The sequence below is a fragment of the Hyla sarda genome, chromosome 3 (assembly GCF_029499605.1).
Source record: "Hyla sarda isolate aHylSar1 chromosome 3, aHylSar1.hap1, whole genome shotgun sequence".
In the NCBI taxonomy this organism is placed as follows: domain Eukaryota; kingdom Metazoa; phylum Chordata; class Amphibia; order Anura; family Hylidae; genus Hyla; species Hyla sarda.
Window position 1 is genome coordinate 426739740 of NC_079191.1, and position 17998 is coordinate 426757737.

Sequence of the window (17998 nt, forward strand, 5' to 3'; positions counted from 1 at the left end):
TATGAAGATGTATTTTTAGGACTATTTATTTGGTTTTCTTTAAAGGGTACCTTTCATCCCCAAAAAATTGTGATATATTATAGATTAATGTATGCAGAATAACTTTCCAATAGCATGTTATAAAAAAAAAAAATATGCTTCTTTCTATTACATTTTCCACTTTGAAAAAATGACTTACAGATTTCAGACTCAAGCTGGAGTCCTAAATCTCAGACTGCAGCCGGGACACAGACAAGCTCAGCACTGCTCCCTGCCAGGGAGCAGTGCTGAGCTTGTCTGTGTCCCGGCTGCAGTCTGAGATTTAGGACACCAGCATGAGTCTGAAATCTATAAAAAAAAAAGGCTTGCTGCCAGGACTCGTAGGGAGACCCCTAGTGGTCATTTTTTTCAAAGTGGAAAATTAAATGGAAAGAAGCATATTTTTTTTTAATTACATGCAACTGGAAAGTTATTCTGCATACATTAATCTATAATATATCTCAAAAGTTTTTTTTGATGAAAGGTACCCTTTAATTTATGGATACATTTGCATAAATGGACTCTAAAAAAGGGTTGTCCAAGCTGATTTCTTTATACCTATCTATGAGCTGTAACTGATGTCGGCTCCATTAAAGGGGTACTCCGCCCCTAGACATCTTATCCCCTATCCAAAGGATAGGGGATAAGACGTCTGATCGCAGTCGACCCCCGCGATCTCCCTGCTGCACCTGGCATTTGTCTAGAGCGTCGGGTGCAGCATCGGAGCGCCGGAGGCTCGTGACGTCATGGCCATGCCCCCTCAATGCAAGTCTATGGGAGGGGACGTGACTGTCGTTGAGGGGGCATGGGCGGGGGCATGGGCGTGACGTCACGAGAGGGGCGTGACTGTGACGTTACGAGCCTCCGCTCCGCATTGCCAGTCATCCGGCGTGGAACAAACTTTGCTCCATGCATCAGATGTCTGGGGTGCCGCCTCCGAGATTGCGGGGGTCCCCACCGGCCGGACCCCCGCGATCAGACGTCTTATCCCGTATCCATTGGATAGGGGATAAGATGTCTAGGGGCGTAGTACCCCTTTAAAGTCAATGGGAGCTGAGCTGCTATACCCCAGCAGGGCCACAACGCAATGTATGGCGCTGTCTGTTTTCAGCTCCGCTCATTGTGTATAGGGGGGAGCGGGGGTGCCACAGTGCTGGAAAACAGCTGATCAGCGGGGTGCTGGGTGTCGGACCCCTCATCCAATCAGACATTGATGGCCAGTCCTGAGGATAGGCTATCAATGAAAAGCCTCTTTATCTACCATCACTTCCTATGGTGAGGAACCAGAGGGGCACTGGATAAACTTTTGTTTTGTATTTTGGTTCTACCAGGGAAGTTGGGGATGTTGCCAAAGCCAATCCCTATGAGGTAAGAGAGAGAATTTATTTATACTTTATTACATTATAGCAGAAATCAATGTAGAGAATGAATGAAATCAATGATAACTGGTGATTGGGCGACACCCCATTCTCTCAATATGAGATTAGGGTTGGCTGAGCCAGACATTGACTGTAGGTGGGCACTCCACCCAATAGATATTTCCACTGCTTCTATAGGACAGCATGGTGCCATACAGATGCCCCATATTTTACCATGGAGAGTACATATGAATTGATAATATAGAGTTTTAGGGACCCGGTGTGCTGCCATTCTGGCTGTGTATGCATGTGGGCTTTAAAGGGGTACTCCGTCCATAGAAATCTTTACCCCTGTCTAAAGGATAGGGGATAAGATGTCTGATCGCGGGGGTCCCGAGACTCCCTGCTGCACCCAGCGTTCATGCAGCGCTGGAGCGGAGGAGTCTCGTGATGTCACGGTCCGCTCGGGATGCCACACCCCCTCAATGCAAGTCTATGGGAGGGGGCGTGACGGCAGTCACGCCCCCCCCCATAGACTTGCATTGAGGGGGCGTGGCCGTGACGTCACAACCGGGCGTGACTGTCGTCAAGAGCCTCCGCCGCCCCACATCGCCAGTCATTCGGCACGGATCGAAGTTCACACCGTGCATTGGATGTCTAGGGTGCCGCAGCCTAGATCGCCTAGTACCCCTTTAACAATATCGCTGTATTATAATCTACAAATAAAGTTGTTCCTGTTCTATCCTCAGCCTCAGGTGACAGACAAGGATCTGACCAATGACTTCAAGAATATCTTCCAGAAGCTGTCAGGAGATGTAAGAAATTCCATTAAAGGGAAATGTCTTCAGGAAATGACCTATTGTTTAAATCAAGCGTTTATGTTAAACATATTTCTTTAACCCCTTAAGGATTTTCCGTTTTTGCATTTTCGTTTTTTGCTCCTTGCCTTTAAAAAAATCATAACTCTTTCAATTTTGCACCTAAAAATCCATATGATTGCTTATTTTTTGCGCCACCAATTCTACTTTGTAATGACGTCAATCATTTTGCCCAAAAATCTACGGCAAAATGGAAAGAAAAATCATTGTGAGACAAAATTGAAAAAAAAAAATGCTGTTTTGTACATTTTGGGGGCTTCCGTTTCTAGGTAGTACATTTTTCAGTAAAAATGACACCTTATCATTATTCTGTAGGTCCATACGATTAAAATGATACCCTACTTATATAGGTTTGATTTTGTCGTACTTCTGAAAAAAATCATAACTTCATGCAGGAAAATTAATACGTTTAAAATTGTCATCTTCTGACCCCTATAACTTTTTTATTTTTCCGGTATGAGGACATTTTTTTTGCGCCGTCAGCTGAAGTTTTTAACGGTACCATGTTTGCATTGATAGGACTTATTGATCGCTTTGTATTCATTTTTTCATGATATAAAAAGTGACCCAAAATACGCTATTTAGAACTTTGGAATTTTTTTGCGCGCACGCCATTGACCGTGTGGTTTAATTAATGATATATTTTTATAAATCGGACATTTCCGCACGCGGTGATACCATATATGTTTATTTTTATTTACACTGTGTTTTTTTTATGGGAAATGGGGGGTGATTCAAACTTTTAATAGGGGAGGGGTTAAATGATCTTTATTTACTTTTTTTTTCACTTTTTTTTCGCAGTGTTATAGCTCCCATAGGGACCTATAACACTGCACACACTGATCTCTTATACTGATCATTGTTATCCCATAGGGACCTATAACACTGCACACACTGATCTCTTATACTGATCATTGTTATCCCATAGGGACCTATAACACTGCACACACTGATCTCTTATACTGATCATTGTTATCCCATAGGGACCTATAACACTGCACACACTGATCTCTTATGCTGATCATTGTTATCCCATAGGGACCTATAACACTGCACACACTGATCTCTTATACTGATCATTGTTATCCCATAGGGACCTATAACACTGCACACACTGATCTTTCACAGTGATCACTGGTTTCTCATAAGAAACCAGTGATCGATGATTCTGCCGCTTGACTGCTCATGTCTCGATCTCAGGCACTGAGCAGTCATTCGGCGATTGGACAGCGAGGAGGGCCCTCCCGCTGTCCTGTAAACTGTTCGGGATGCCGCGATTTCGCCGCAGCTATCCCGAACAGCTCCCTGAGCTAACCGGCATGCTTTCACTTTCACTTTAGACACGGCGTTCAACTTTGAACGCCGCGTCTAAAGGGTTAATAGCGTGCGGCACCGCGATCAATGCTGCGCACTATTAGCCACTCCGTGGCCCCGCATTATAGATCTGGATCGGACACATGACGTTCCAGTACGTCATGTGTCCTTAAGGGGTTAAGAATTTTTGATAATGTTTTACTATTTTACTATCTATATTTTATAATAATCCTAAAATCTTGCAGTCCCCATTTTGGCCACTAGGGGTACTACCGTGGAAAACTTTTTGGGGTCTGAATACTACAGAGGAAATAGTTTTCTTTTTGGAACACAGTGCTCTCTGCTGACATATCTGTCCATTTTAGGAACTGTCCAGAGCAGCATAGGTTTGCTATGGGGATTTTCTCCTACTCTGGACAGTTCTTAAAATGGACAGAGATGTCAGCAGAGAGCACTGTGCTCGTGATGTCAGCAGAGAGCTCTGTGTTCCAAAAAGAAAACCATTTCCTCTGTAGTATTCCGCAGCTAATAAGTACTGGAAGGAGTAAGATTTTTTAATAGAAGTCATTTACAAATCTGTTTAACTTTCTGACACCAGTTTATTTAAAAAAAATAATAATAATTTCCACCGGAGTACCCCTTTAAACTAAGCTGAGACTTCTTATTCTCTACAGACCATATACCAACAAGTCTGCTCCTTATTATCACAGGACCGGAGTCCCGGGAGACAGGATTCTTACAGTAGATGACGCTCAGAGCTCAGCCTCCCCTTTCTGTTGAATGACCTCTAGACAGGTCACCGAGCATGCCCAGAAGTCTTTTTCATTCATGTCAATAGGGCAGATTCAGTCCATTGTTTCCTATGTCCATGAGGCTTTCTGTAAAGCTTATATCTAAATGCTGTTAAAAACAGCTCAGGCAAGATAGCTGCTTCCATAATAATAGACAAAAAATAAAGTAAAATAGTTACAATGAGAAAATAGAAACAGATTAAAGGGGTACTCCGGTGGAAAACTTTTTTTTTTTTCAATCTACTGGTGCCAGAAAGTTAAACAGATTTGTAAATGACTTCTATTGAAAAATCTTAATCCTTCCAGTACTTATTAGCTGCTGAATACTACAGAGGAAATTCTTTTCTTTTTGGAATACAGTGCTCTCTGCTGACACCTCTGTCCATTTTAAGAACTGTGAGAGCACTGTGCTCGTGACGTGATGTCAGCAGAGAGGACTATGTTCCAAAAAGAAAATGATTTCCTCTGTAGTATTCAGCAGCTAATAAGTACTAGAAGGATTACGTTTTTTTTTTAAATAGAAGTCATTTACAAATCTGTTTAACTTTCTGGCACCAGTTGATTACAACAAAAAAAAAAAAAAAGTTTTCCGCCGGAGTACCCCTTTAAATAAGTACAACATGTTCTACTATCTGGATCTAACCGGTAAAACAAATCTAGGCCGTACATTCCCTTTAAGGCCAACTGTAAACACATTCTGCCATACGTGGGATTGAGATAAGCTGCACCCATTATAACATTACTCCTGATATAAAGTGCACTGGCCCTTTAAGTGATTACTTTGTTTCTAATAAAAACTATTCTAATTGTCTTTTGCAGAAAGGTGAAGTGACGGCAAAGGATATTCAGACTATCATGAACAGACTTCTGTCAAAGAGTAAGTAAAGCTTTCACCATTGGCAATAATCAGAACTAGAACCTAGAAAGAGTGGAGGTACACTTTGCATTAAAGGGGTACTCCGGCGCTTAGACATCTTATCCCCTATCCAAAGGATAGGGGATAAGATGCCTGATCGCGGGGGTCCCGCCGCTGGTGACCCCCGTGATCTTGCACGCAGCACCCCAGTTAAAATCAGTCCCCGGAGCATGTTCGCTCCGGGTCTGATTACTGTCGATCACGGGGCCGGCGGCGTGTGACGTCACGCCTCCGCCCCCGTGTGACGTCACGCTCCGCCCCTCAATGCAAGCCTATGGGAGGGGGCGTGACCGCGGTCACGCCCCCTCCCATAGGCTTGCATTGAGGGGCGGAGCGTGACGTCACACGGGGGCGGAGGCGTGACGTCACACGCCGCCGGCCCCGTGGTCGCCGGTAATCAGACCCGGAGCGAACACGCTCCGGGGACTGATTACAAACGGGGTGCTGCGTGCAAGATCACGGGGGTCACCAGCGGCAGGACCCCCGCGATCAGGCATCTTATCCCCTATCCTTTGGATAGGGGATAAGATGTCTAAGCGCCGGAGTACCCCTTTTAACCCCTTAACGATGCAGGACGTAAATGTACGTCCTGGTGATGTGGTACTTAACGCACCAGGACGTTTACGTCCTGAGCATAACCGCGGGCATTGGAGCGATGCCAGCATCATGCGCGGCAGGTCCCGGCTGTGGATCGCAGCCAGGGACCCGCCGGTAATGGCGGACACCCTCGATCCCGCGGATGTCCACCATTAACCCCTCAGATGCCGTGATCAATGCACAGCATCGCGGTCACTTAACAGGATGATCGGATCGCCCACTGCGCTGCCGCGGCGATCCGATCATCCTGCACGGCAGACGGAGGTCCCTTCACCTGCCTCCGCTGCCTTCTGGGAGTCTTCTGCTCTGATCTGCCTTCCCGCAGACCAGAGCAGAAGATGACCGATAACCCTAATCAGTGCTATGTCCTATACATAGCACTGAACAGGATTAGCAATCGAATGGTTGCTATAAATAATCCCCTATGGGGACTATAAGAGTGTAAAAATAAAAGTTAAAAAAAGTAAAAAAATAAAGTAAAAAAAATTTGAAAAACCCCCTCCCCCAATAAAAACGTAAATTGTCCCATTTTCCCTATTTTACCCCCAAAAAGTGTAAAAAAAAATTATTTTATATACATATTTGGTATCGCCGCGTGCGTAAATATCCGAACTAGTAAAATAAAATGTAAATGATCCCGTACGGTGAACGGCGTGAACGTAAAAAAAAAAAAAAAAAAAGTCCAAAATAGCTGCTTTTTTATAACATTTTATTCCAAAAAAATGTATAATAAATTTAATAAAAGTTTTGTATAAGTAAATATGGTATTAATAAAAAGTACAGATCAAGGCACAAAAAATGAGCCCTCATACCGCTGCTTATACGGAAAAATGAAAAAGTTATAGGTCTTCAAAATAGGGGGATTTTAAATGTACTAATTTGGTTAAAAAGTTTGCGATTTTTTTTAAGCACAACAATAATAGAAAAGTGTATAATCATGGGTATCATTTTAATCGTATTGACCCAGAGAATAAAAAATACATGTCATTTTTACCGTAAATTGTACGGCGTGAAAACAAAACCTTCCAAAATTTGCAAAATTGCGGTTTTCTTTTTAATTTCCCCACACAAATAGTATTTTTTTTGTTGCGCCATACATTTTATGATAAAGGGAGTGATGGCATTACAACGGACAACTGGTCGCGCAAAAAACAAGCCCTCATACTAGTCTGTGGATGAAAATCTAAAAGAGTTATGATTTTTTGAAGGGGAGGAGGAAAAACGAAAGCGTAAAAATAAAATTGTCTGAATCCTTAAGGTCCAAATGGGCTGAGTCCTTAAGGGGTTAAAGGGGTACTTCAGAGGGGGAAAAAAATCCATTCAACTGGTGCCAGAAAGTTATCCAGATTTGTAAATGACTTTTAAGTTACAGATATCAAGTCAAGAATATTGCGTCACCCAATCTGTATACGCCATCCTGCAACCAGAACATTACACCGTCACACACACATACACAGGATATCCCATCCAACAGGCAGCATCCTTAAAGGGTACTCATGAGGAAAATAGTTTTTCAAATCAACCAGTACCGGAAAGTCATACAGATTTATAAATTACTTCTATATAAAAAATATTAATCCTTCCAGTACTTATCAGCTGCTGTAGGCTCCAGAGGAAGTTGTGTAGTTCTGTCCCAGTTTGACCACAGTGCTCTCTGCTGCCACCTCTGTCCATGTCAGGAACTGTCCAGAACATGAAAAAAATCCCTTACACAGGCAGAGGTGTCCACTGTGGTCAGACTAGAAAGAACTACATAACTTCCTCCAGAATGTATAGCAGCTGATTATTTTTTTAAATTATTTTTTATTTATTTTTTTACTTTTAAATTGAAGTAATTTACAAATCTGTATAACTTTCTTGCACCAGATAATATGAAAACAATTATTCCCCCCCTTTAAGGAGGTGTTTTTGACAGCTTTGGGGACATTTCTGGGTGTCTTTTAAAATGTAGGAGCTATTCTTTATTTATTATTTATTTATTTTTTTAAATTTTTTTTTTAGGAACAGACTTGAAATCAAATGGCTTAAGCCTGGCCACGTGCCGTGAAATGGTCTCCCTCATGGATGTATCCTTTAAATGACAGCAGAGCATGCTGGGATAATGTCCTCCATACTTTAAAAGAACTGTATTATAAAGCTAAAAAATAAAAAGGAAATAACATTTTCCTCTATTGTGAAGACCTATGCGTTTCCATGGCTACAGACTACAAACAAACCCTGTGTAGTCTGAACCTGCAGTGATGTGTTACTTATAGAGAAGTAGGGCAGACGGAGGGGAACAAACCTGAGACTACGGGGAAGATTTATCTAAACCTGTCCAGAGGAAAAGTTGCCCAGTTGCCCATAGCAACCAATCAGATCGCTTCTTTCATTTTGCAGAGGCCTTGTTAAAAATGAAAGAAGCGATCTGATTGGTTGCTATGGGCAACTGGACAACTTTTCCTCTGGACAGGTTTTGATAAATCTCCCCCTACGTGACTACAGGACCAGACTATGTTTGATTGTAGTCTGTAATTCTGGGAAACATAGGTCTGCACGGGCGCTGTACGGACAAAATTATCGATTTTTCGTTAAGCGTTATGTACGCCATCATACGCTACATACATCTGACATGGAAAATACATCTAAAAATGAAGAAATAATGGGATAATTCTAAATTCCAACATACCTTATATACTCGAATATAAGCCGAGTTTTTCACACGATTTTTCGTGCTGAAAACGCCCCCCTCGGCTTATACTCGAGTGAATTCTCCGCCTGTCAATCCTTTCTTAGTGGTCTTCAACCTGCGGACCTCCAGATGTTGCAAAACTACAACTCCCAGCATGCCCGGACAGCCATCGGCTGTCCGGGCATGCTGGGTGTTGTAGTTTTGAAACCTCTGGAGGTCCGCAGGTTGAAGACCACTGCGGCCTTCGTCATCATTCAGCCCCCCCTTTTGTTTTGTACTCACCTCCCCTCGACGGGAAGTTAGGGTGAGCTGGTCTGGGCCATGTATGCTGCAAAAACCGTCCGGTGGGGATGGTTAGTCGTTGCGGGCTGTCCATCTTCACCGGGGGGGGGGGGGGGGGGGCTCTTCTCCACGCTTCAGGCCCGGCCGGGGAGTAGTGACGTTGCCTTGATGATGACGCACAGGGATGTTCATGCGCAACGTCCCTGTGCGTCGTCGTCAAGGCAACGTCACTAGTCCGGGGCCGGGCCCGAAGCGCGGAGAAGAGGCCCCCCCCCCCCCGGTGAAAATGGACAGCCAGCAACGACTAACCATCCCCACCAGACGGTCCCTGCAGCATAGATGGCCCGGACCAGCTCACCCTAACTTCCCGCCGAGGGGAGGTGAGTACAAAACAAAACAAAACTGGATGATGACAAAGGCCGCAGTGTTCTTCAACCTGCAGACCTCAAGAGGTTTCAAAACTACAACACCCAGCATGCTGGGAGTTGTAGTTTTGCAACATCTGGAGGTCCGAAAGTTGAAGACCACTGATGAAGGGATTGACAGGCGGTGATGATGATGACGGGGGGTCTGGATGATTACATAGGGTGATGATGTATTTCCCACCCTAGGCTTATAGTCGAGTCAATAACTTTTCCTGGGTTTTTGGGGTAAAATTAGGGGCCTCGGCTTATATTCGGGTCGGCTTATACTCGAGTATATACGGTATTCATAATGTATGCATTATGCATCTCTATGGTAACAGTCAACAAACAAATTCAACAAAAGGCAGTGTTGCCTTATTGTATTTTTCTCCAGTGGTTTCCCAATTTACGCTAACCTATCACAAGGAGCAGAAGACAGATAGGAGGGAGAATGACTGCAAGAATCTGACTACACAGGGTTTCTTTGTTGTCTGTTACCATGGAGATGCTTAGTCTGCACAGGATTAAAACAGGGCGTTTTTAATTATGACCCATTTCAAACTTGCTTTATATATCATCTTAGATTTATATAAATAATTTAAAAAAATTGTTTGCAGACGTTTATATATTTTCTAAGAGACAGTAACTAAAATTTTTTTAATTTTTTTTTTTTTTCTCCCTATAAATCTCGCTGGGCCAATTAAAAGTGCTAAATTGTTTATATACTTAAAATGTTTTATATTTTAAAGTTATTATGTAATGTTTTAGGATTTACACAACTATGGGTAATAATGATCATAATCAATGGGTTATAGAAGGTCTGCAATGGGGCTATACCCTCACCCCTTAAAGGGGTACTCTGGGGGAAAAGATTTTTTTTTTTTTAAATCAACTGGTGCCAGAAAGTTATACAGATTTGTAAATTACTTCTATTTTAAAATCTTAATCCTTCCAGTACTTATCAGCTGCTGTATGCTCCAGAAGAAGTTCTTTTCTTTTTTGAATTTTTTTTTCTGTGCTCTCTACTGACACCTCTCTCCGTGTCAGGAACTGTCCAGAGCAGGAGAGGTTTGACCTGGGGATTTGCTCCTACTCTGGACAGTTCCTGACATGGACAGAGGTGTCAGCAGAGAGCACTGTGGTCAGACTGGAAAGAAATTCTAAAAGAAAAGAACTTCCTGTGGAGCATACAGCAGCTGATAAGTACTGGAAGGATTAAGATTTTAAAATAGAAGCAATTTACAAATCTGTATAACTTTCTGGCACCAGCTGATTTATAAATTTTTTTACCCCTTTAAGGGGATAGAGAATAGCCCCATTGCAGTCCTTCTATAATCCGCTGATTATGATCATTTTTACCTATAGGTGTGCCATTTATAAAACAGGACACTGGTTTTGTAGGATGTGAAGCCATAATAATAAGAATAATAATTAAAAAAAAATGTTTACAATATAAATGATATTCTTCTTGACTAAAATCTGACCAGATGGATGGAACCCAGACGCTGAATCTCATTGAATTCAAAACGTTATGGTTAAAGATACAAAAATTCATGGTAGGGTTAATTCTCTTATTTGTGCATTATATACAACGAAGGAAGCCATTTTGTCTGCTAAAGACGATAGAGAGCTCCAATAAACGAATCACTTAAAGGGGTTGTCCAGAGTTACAGACAGTGTTCAAAAAGAATCCGCTTACCCGTGATTGGTTTTAAAATTTAGTCACAAACATACAGCCCTTCTGATGCGACATCCGGTACAAGTACTATTGAACCATGCGGACATGTGACTGACATGTGACCTATGGCCGTAAGTCTGACCAATCCTATGGGAGAACTGATTATTGTCTGAATGTAGTAAGTTACTGGCCCCTTATTTAAAGGGGTACTCCCGTGGAAAACTTTTTTTTTTTTAAATCAACTGGTGCCAGAAAGTTAAACAGATTTGTAAATGACTTCTATTAAAAAATCTTAATCCTTCCAGTACTTATTAGCTGCTGAATACTACAGAGGAAATGGTTATCTTTTTGCAACACAGAGCTCTCTGCTGACATCATGACCACAGTGCTCTTTGCTGACATTTCTGTCCATTTTAGGAACTGTCCAGAGCAACATGTGTTTGCTATGGGGATTTCCTTTTACTCTGGACAGTTCCTAAAATGGACAGAGATGTCAGCAGAGAGCACTGTGGTCATGATGTCAGAAGAGAGCTCTGTGTTTCAAACAGAAAAACCATTTACTCTGTAGTATTCAGCAGCTAATAAGTACTGGAATGATTAGGACTTTTTAATAGAAGTAATTTACAAATCTGTTTAACTTTCTGGCACCAGTTGATTTAAAAAAAAAAAGTTTTCCACGGGAGTACCCCTTTAAAGAAGACCTGTGACCAACTCCCTTATATTTTTGATTTAAAGGGGTATTCCGGCCCTAAGACATCTTATCCCCTATCCCCTCCGCTGGGGACCCCCGCAATCTTGCATTTGGCACCCACCTCTTTGAGCTGCATGCTGCGCTGCCAGCTCACAAACTGCTGGGTGCCCACCACAGGGCCGGAGTATCGTGACATCACGACTCCGCCCCGTGTGATGTCAGGCCCGCCCCCGCTATGCAAGTCTATGCGAGGGGGCGTGATGGCCGTCATGCCCCCTCGCATAGACTTGCATAGCGGGGGCAGGTGTGATGTCACACAGGGGTGGAGTCGTGACGCCACGCCCCCTCCCATAGACTTGCATAGTGGGGGCGGGGCGTGACGTCACACGGGGGCGGAGTCGTGACGTCACGATACTCCGGCCTCTTTGTCGGCACCCGGCAGTTTGTGAGCTGGCAGCGCGGCGTGCAGCTCAAAGAGGTGGGTGCCGAATGCAAGATTGCGGGGGTCCCCAGCGTCGGGACCCCTACAGTCAGACATCTTATACCCTATCCTTTCGATAGGGGATAAGATGTTTAAGGGTCGGAGTACCCCTTTAAAATAGCTCAGGGTGCCCTGTCCCCACACCTTTCTTACAGTTTCTTGATACACTCTACCGTTCCTGAGATATGAGGGTTTATAAATTGTCATGTGGGCGTGAGCCTAACTGTAAAAATGGGAGGGGCTATCAAGGGTAAAGTGGTTGTCATGGGGAGATAAATCATTGAATTCCCATTAAATTAGCCCACAATAAGGCTCCAGTTCTCTACTTACTCATATGACTTGCCTATACATCCCAGTAGTACCTACACCTCAAAGGGGGTGGAGCTTCTGCAAACAAATCCTAAAATGGTCATTTCTGGGAAGGTTTGTGGGGGTTACTGAACTTTTACCAGTTGTCATTTTCTACATCCAATAGGAAATCTTCATCAGAACTGATAACGATAGATCGGGAACCATGGACGCCCATGAAATGAGGGCCGCTCTGCAGGATGCAGGTGATTTTCTCTTCTTATCCTACAATAACATTATTTTTCATCTGCCATCTTGAGACGACCAGAGGATGACCACTTACTGTATTTTTCACTGTATAAGACGCACTTTTTCTTCCCCAAAACTGGGGGGGGGGGAGTTGGTGCGTCTTATACGGCAAATAAATGTCATATTGCGGCGGTCCCTGCGGCCATCAACGGCAAGGACCCGCTGCTAATACAGGACATCACCGATCGCGGTGATGCCCTGTTTTAACCCTTCAGACGAGGCGATCTAAGCCGACCGCCGCGTCTGAAGCGAAAGTGACACTAACCCGGCTGCTCAGTCGGGCTGTTCGGGACCGCCGCCGCGTCCCGAACAGCTTACAGGACACCGGAAGGGACCTTACCTGCCTCCTAGGTGTCTGCTCCGTGCCGGGACACCCTGCATGGCCGGCGCTCCCCTTCGACGTCATCATGTCGGCGCGCACGCCGTCCCGTCATCCAATAGGAGCGACGTGCGTAGCGACGTGATGGCGGCGACGGAGAGTGAGCAGAGACGTTCCGGAGCGACGGGGACACCCCGGGGACGCGGCGACAGCGATGGAGGGCGACATCCAGGGCAGCGGTGACGGGTCCAGATCAGCAGGGACACGTGAGTATTACCTCCTATACCAGTGGTCTTTAACCTGCGGACCTCCAGATGTTTCAAAACTACAACTCCCAGCATGCCCGGACAGCCGTTGGCTGTCCGGGCATGCTGGGAGATGTAGTTTTGCAACATCTGGAGGTCCGCAGGTTCAAGATCACTGTCTTATACTTTACGTTGTATTTGGTTCAGAATCTTTTTTTTCTAGATTTTGCACCTTTAAAATTGGGTGCGTCTTATATGCCGGAACGTCTTATAGGGCGAAAAATACGGTACATGATGCTTGACACGTTACAAGCTCCCCATTTGAAACCTCCCATATGAGCCAGACTCCTTCTCTGGACAGTTCCTGACACAGATAGAGGTGTCAGCAGAGAGCACCGTGGTCAGACTGGAAAGAGCTACACAACTTCCTATGGAGCATACGGCAGCTGATAAGTACTGGAAGGATTAAGATTTTTAAATAGAAGTAATTTACAAATCTGTTTAACTTTCTGGCACCAGTTGATTTAAAAGAATTGAAACTTCAAGTACTTTAGTAACTAGCTTGAAATTCTGTATGAATAAAAATAAACAAATGTATTTTTGGTTTCCTATTAATCTATAGGATGCTCTAATAATCTTACTTTTATCTCCCCAGGCTTCACACTCAACAACATGATCCAGCAGGGCATTGTCCAGCGCTATGCCGATGGTGACCTGACTATCAACTTTAACTCTTTCATTTCGTGTCTGATACGTTTGGAGACCTTATTCAGTAGGTGGACTTCTACTGCTCAATAGATACCCCCAGATACAGTATCAGACTAATATCCCAGGAGCCTATAGACACAGATTGCCTTTGGACTTTGTCCATTCAGTAGGGCTCTTATTTAGTCATATATGACTTTAGAAGGTATATCTGCCCCTAAAGGGGTACTCTGGCGCTTAGACATCTTATCCCCTATCCAAAGGATAGGGGATAAGATTCCTGAACGCGGGGGGGGGGGGGGGGGGGGGGACGGGACCCCCGTGATCTTGCACCCCGTAATCAGTCCCCAGAGCATGTTGGCTCCGGGTCTGATTACTGTTGATCACAGGGCCGGAGCGTTGTGACGTCAAGGCATCTTATCCCCTATCCTTTAAGTAAGTATTTGACCCCCAATCAGCAAAATTTCTGCCTCCATGTGTCTTTTATATAGATAATAAGCTGAGATTAGGAGCACTCTCTTAAAGGGACACTCCTAATCTCAGCTTGTTACCTGTATAAAAGACACCTGACCACAGAAGCAATCAATCAGATTCCAATCTCTTCACCAGTCAGAGCTTTTTATTGGACAATACACAAAGATATATGGAATTTATATACCGTATATAAAAAAAAAAAACATAAGGTCAATTGATCACCTTGTGTTGTATTGTATAAAAGACATGACAACTTATTAAGCCTGTTGTAAATTGTAGGGGTGCAGCCTCTGTGAGTTGGTTTATGATCCCTATATATTCAGTAATGGTCGGAAAAATCACCAGGAATTGTGGCGCAATCCCTTAGGGATTGGGCCTCACTTCCTGGGGATTTTTCATGCAATTACTGATTCAAAATCCTGTCATTCTATGTGCATTGAAAGGGGATCATGAAAATAATGTGGGCATATTCACCATTTCTTATTCCTCACAGAAATGTTTAAACATTTGGACAAGTATAACAGTGGAAGAATTGAATTCTCCTTACCAGAGGTACGTCGATGATGTTTTTATTCCTTCATGACACTGTTATAGCTCAGAGAACTGTAGAAAACAACCTCTCAAAGGGGTTTTGTAATCAAATAACATATAGGAGGGAACTTATCATTCCCTGCGCCAGTGTATAGGGGCAGAATTGCGCAAAAGCTTTGAGCAAGATCTGTTTTGCACACATTTTTGCGTGCAAAGTGGTTGTTTGGTCTTGCGCAATCAATTCGCAGAATTGTGCAACTCTACGCTGGTGCAGGGAATGAAAAATGTGCTGAGAGTGAAACTGATCTTGCTAGAATTCATGCACTCTATTGGGGCTGATGGAGACGCCCAAGTAGTCTATGGGGCTGAAGGAGATGGCTAAGTAGTCTATGGGGCTGATGGAGATGGCCAAGTAGTCTATGGGGCTGATGGAGATGGCCAAGTAGTCTATGGGGCTGATGGAGATGGCCAAGTAGTCTATGGGGCTGATGGAGATGGCCAAGTAGTCTATGGGGCTGATGGAGATGGCCAAGTAGTCTATGGGGCTGATGGAGATGGCAAAGTAGTCTATGGGGCTGATGGAGACAGCCAAGTAGTCTACTGGGAGATTTAGATGGTCAAGTAGTCTATTGCGAGATGGAGACGGCCAAGAAGTCTATTGGAAGATGGAGATGGCCAAGTAGTCTATTGGGAGATGGAGATGGCCAAATAGTCTATGGGGCTGATGGAGACGGCCAAGTAGTCTATGTGGGGGGGGATGGAGACAGGCAAGTAGTCCATGGGGCAGATGGAGACGGCCAAGTAGTCTATGGGGGGATGGAGATTAACAAGTAGTCTATAGGGCGGATGGAGACGGCCAAATAGTCTATGGGTGGATGAAGACGGACAAATAGTCTATGGGATGGAGACGGAAAAGTAATCTAGGGGCTGGTGGAGACAGACACGTAGTCTATGGGACTGATTGAGACGGCCAAGTAGAGCGCTTGGCAGTTTCTGTCACTACCATACACTATGAATGAAGCATCAGCTTGCTTGACTACCGCTCTATGTACAGTGTCGGGGACCCCAGTTCTTGTGATTGGTGGTGGGCCCAGCAGTCAATCATCCTATAGATATGGCATACATTTGTTTTGTAGGAAAACCTCTTTGTCTTCTTCTAATCTGAATGTATTCTGTACTGATTTAGATTGTTTTGTTCTTTTCAGTGGCTGTGCGCTACGGTGATCTAGAAGAAGTCAACAATGGCAAAGACTCGCTCTCAATATGTTACTTTTTTATTTTATGAATAGGAGACATTGTATAGGGTTATTGTGGATAGTTAAATTTATTGTACTGATAGTGTTTCTAGGAGTTTAGCTAGATGGGTGCCAAGGCCTTAGGAGGGCTTCAGATGATTTTACATTGTTTGTGTGTGCCAATGAGGAATGTTCAGGGTGCCACACTTATTTCTCTTGTGGTCCGGTTTCACTGTGGTCTCCGTTTGATTTTTATTAGATTTTTTTGTTTTGTATCATTGTCTGTTTTATCAATATGAAAATAAATATATAATATTTATGTGTCACTGACATTGTAATTGGTGATTAGGCGGCTAACCTGACAAGGAAGGAAGCGGCTGGTGGGGGTTTATGAAAGAGCAATATGGGATAATAGAGGGCATGGGTCACTAGTCCTCCCCCTGAGAGGTGAATGTATTTGAAAGCATCTCTATCCCTTTGGGTAACTAAAGAAAGCCTTCAGCATTCTCTTTTATGCATTTTATTGGGTCAAGTATACTAAAGATACTTGGTCACATGGATGAAGATTCTCGCAAAGTGGTGTTACCTAACCATTATACATTGAAGGAGACTAGGGGGTAGATAGAGGGGATTTGCATTATCCCCTCCCACTTTTAGGTGAGTATTTATTGTTATGTTTTGTAATTTATTGTTATGGAAATAAAAACTATTTGCTCTTCATGCTTTTTCATGTCCTGTCCTCATATCCCGACCTCATATTCAGACCTCATATTCAGACCTCATATCCAGACCTCATATCCAGACCTCATATCCAGACCTCATATCTCATCCTCATATCCTGTCCTTGGGTGGGGCTTAGCTGTGATAAAGAGACTGTAGGCCGATAATAGAAGAGGGGTTGGCTTTGCATGGGAATGGTTAGCAGGAGGGAGCGTGGCTTGTGGAAGGTGGTGTAGTTTGCAAACCAGCCGAAAAAATTCATCCAGAGATGCGGACCTTGTGGAGTAAGGCGGGGATGCGCTGTGATGAAGAGATTGTGGTTGAAGGACCTGTGATGTGGGTGTATCGGGCAAAAATGGTGTTTTGGGCCTGCAGCCGAAACAAAAAAGGGTTGAAAAAAATAAAAGGCATGGCTTGTGGGAGGGGCATAGCTAGTGGGAGGGGAGTGGCTTGCAAGCTGGACTGACACACTTACCTGGAGATGCAGAGCTTGTGGAGTAAGGTACTTAAAGTCCAATAGACTTGCACGGGACTTTAGAAGAAACCATAATCCTAACAAATGGGGGTGGGTTAGGAAGAGAGTTCGCTCTCTGGTGCCACCTATTGGAAGTAAGATCTATGCAATTCAAAGCAAGGCCCTTAAAGAAAAAAAGCTTTATTCACCAAATGAGCATGGCGACTTTTGGATTTTATAGGGTCTTTATCAAGGCATAAAAAAAGACTCAATGTGTTTAGGTGAAGAAAGCTTTTTTTGAGGTTGTTTGGAAGCGATTTTGGGTATGTAGGCTGAGGTATTTTTATGTTTGGCTCTATGGCTTCTTTCAGTAAATTTAGTGATAAATTTCTTCATCTTTTGGGTGTATATAATGTGTTGGCATCTTTTTCTCTTCCCTCTTTATCAGTGTTTACATATGGATAGTATAAGGCCACAGCCAGCAGACAGGAGTTTATCTCATGTCTTTTCCAGCCTGAGACATCAAAAGCTAAAAGCAGATTGTTCTTGGGTAATTCCAGTCAATTGTCCATAATAAGACGGTCACTCCCAAAAGCTTTAAACAACAGGATAAGCAAATAATTTGTATGCACAGTCACC

General features: G+C 43.6%; 1 protein-coding gene across 1 annotated transcript in view; it reads left to right on the forward strand.

Annotated features, from left to right (window-relative positions):
• The window catches only part of LOC130363086 (calpain-8-like), a 60913-nt gene extending 44165 nt beyond the window's left edge, over nucleotides 1-16748 (forward strand). Inside the window, exons 13-21 of the mRNA XM_056568426.1 lie at nucleotides 1350-1386; nucleotides 2126-2191; nucleotides 5179-5236; nucleotides 7874-7938; nucleotides 10717-10785; nucleotides 12555-12633; nucleotides 13896-14012; nucleotides 14913-14971; nucleotides 16156-16748. Coding sequence (XP_056424401.1) covers nucleotides 1350-1386; nucleotides 2126-2191; nucleotides 5179-5236; nucleotides 7874-7938; nucleotides 10717-10785; nucleotides 12555-12633; nucleotides 13896-14012; nucleotides 14913-14971; nucleotides 16156-16179 — 574 coding nt within the window. The 3' untranslated portion in view covers nucleotides 16180-16748. The remainder of the gene's footprint in view (nucleotides 1-1349; nucleotides 1387-2125; nucleotides 2192-5178; nucleotides 5237-7873; nucleotides 7939-10716; nucleotides 10786-12554; nucleotides 12634-13895; nucleotides 14013-14912; nucleotides 14972-16155) is intronic.
• The last annotated feature ends 1250 nt before the right edge of the window (nucleotides 16749-17998 follow it).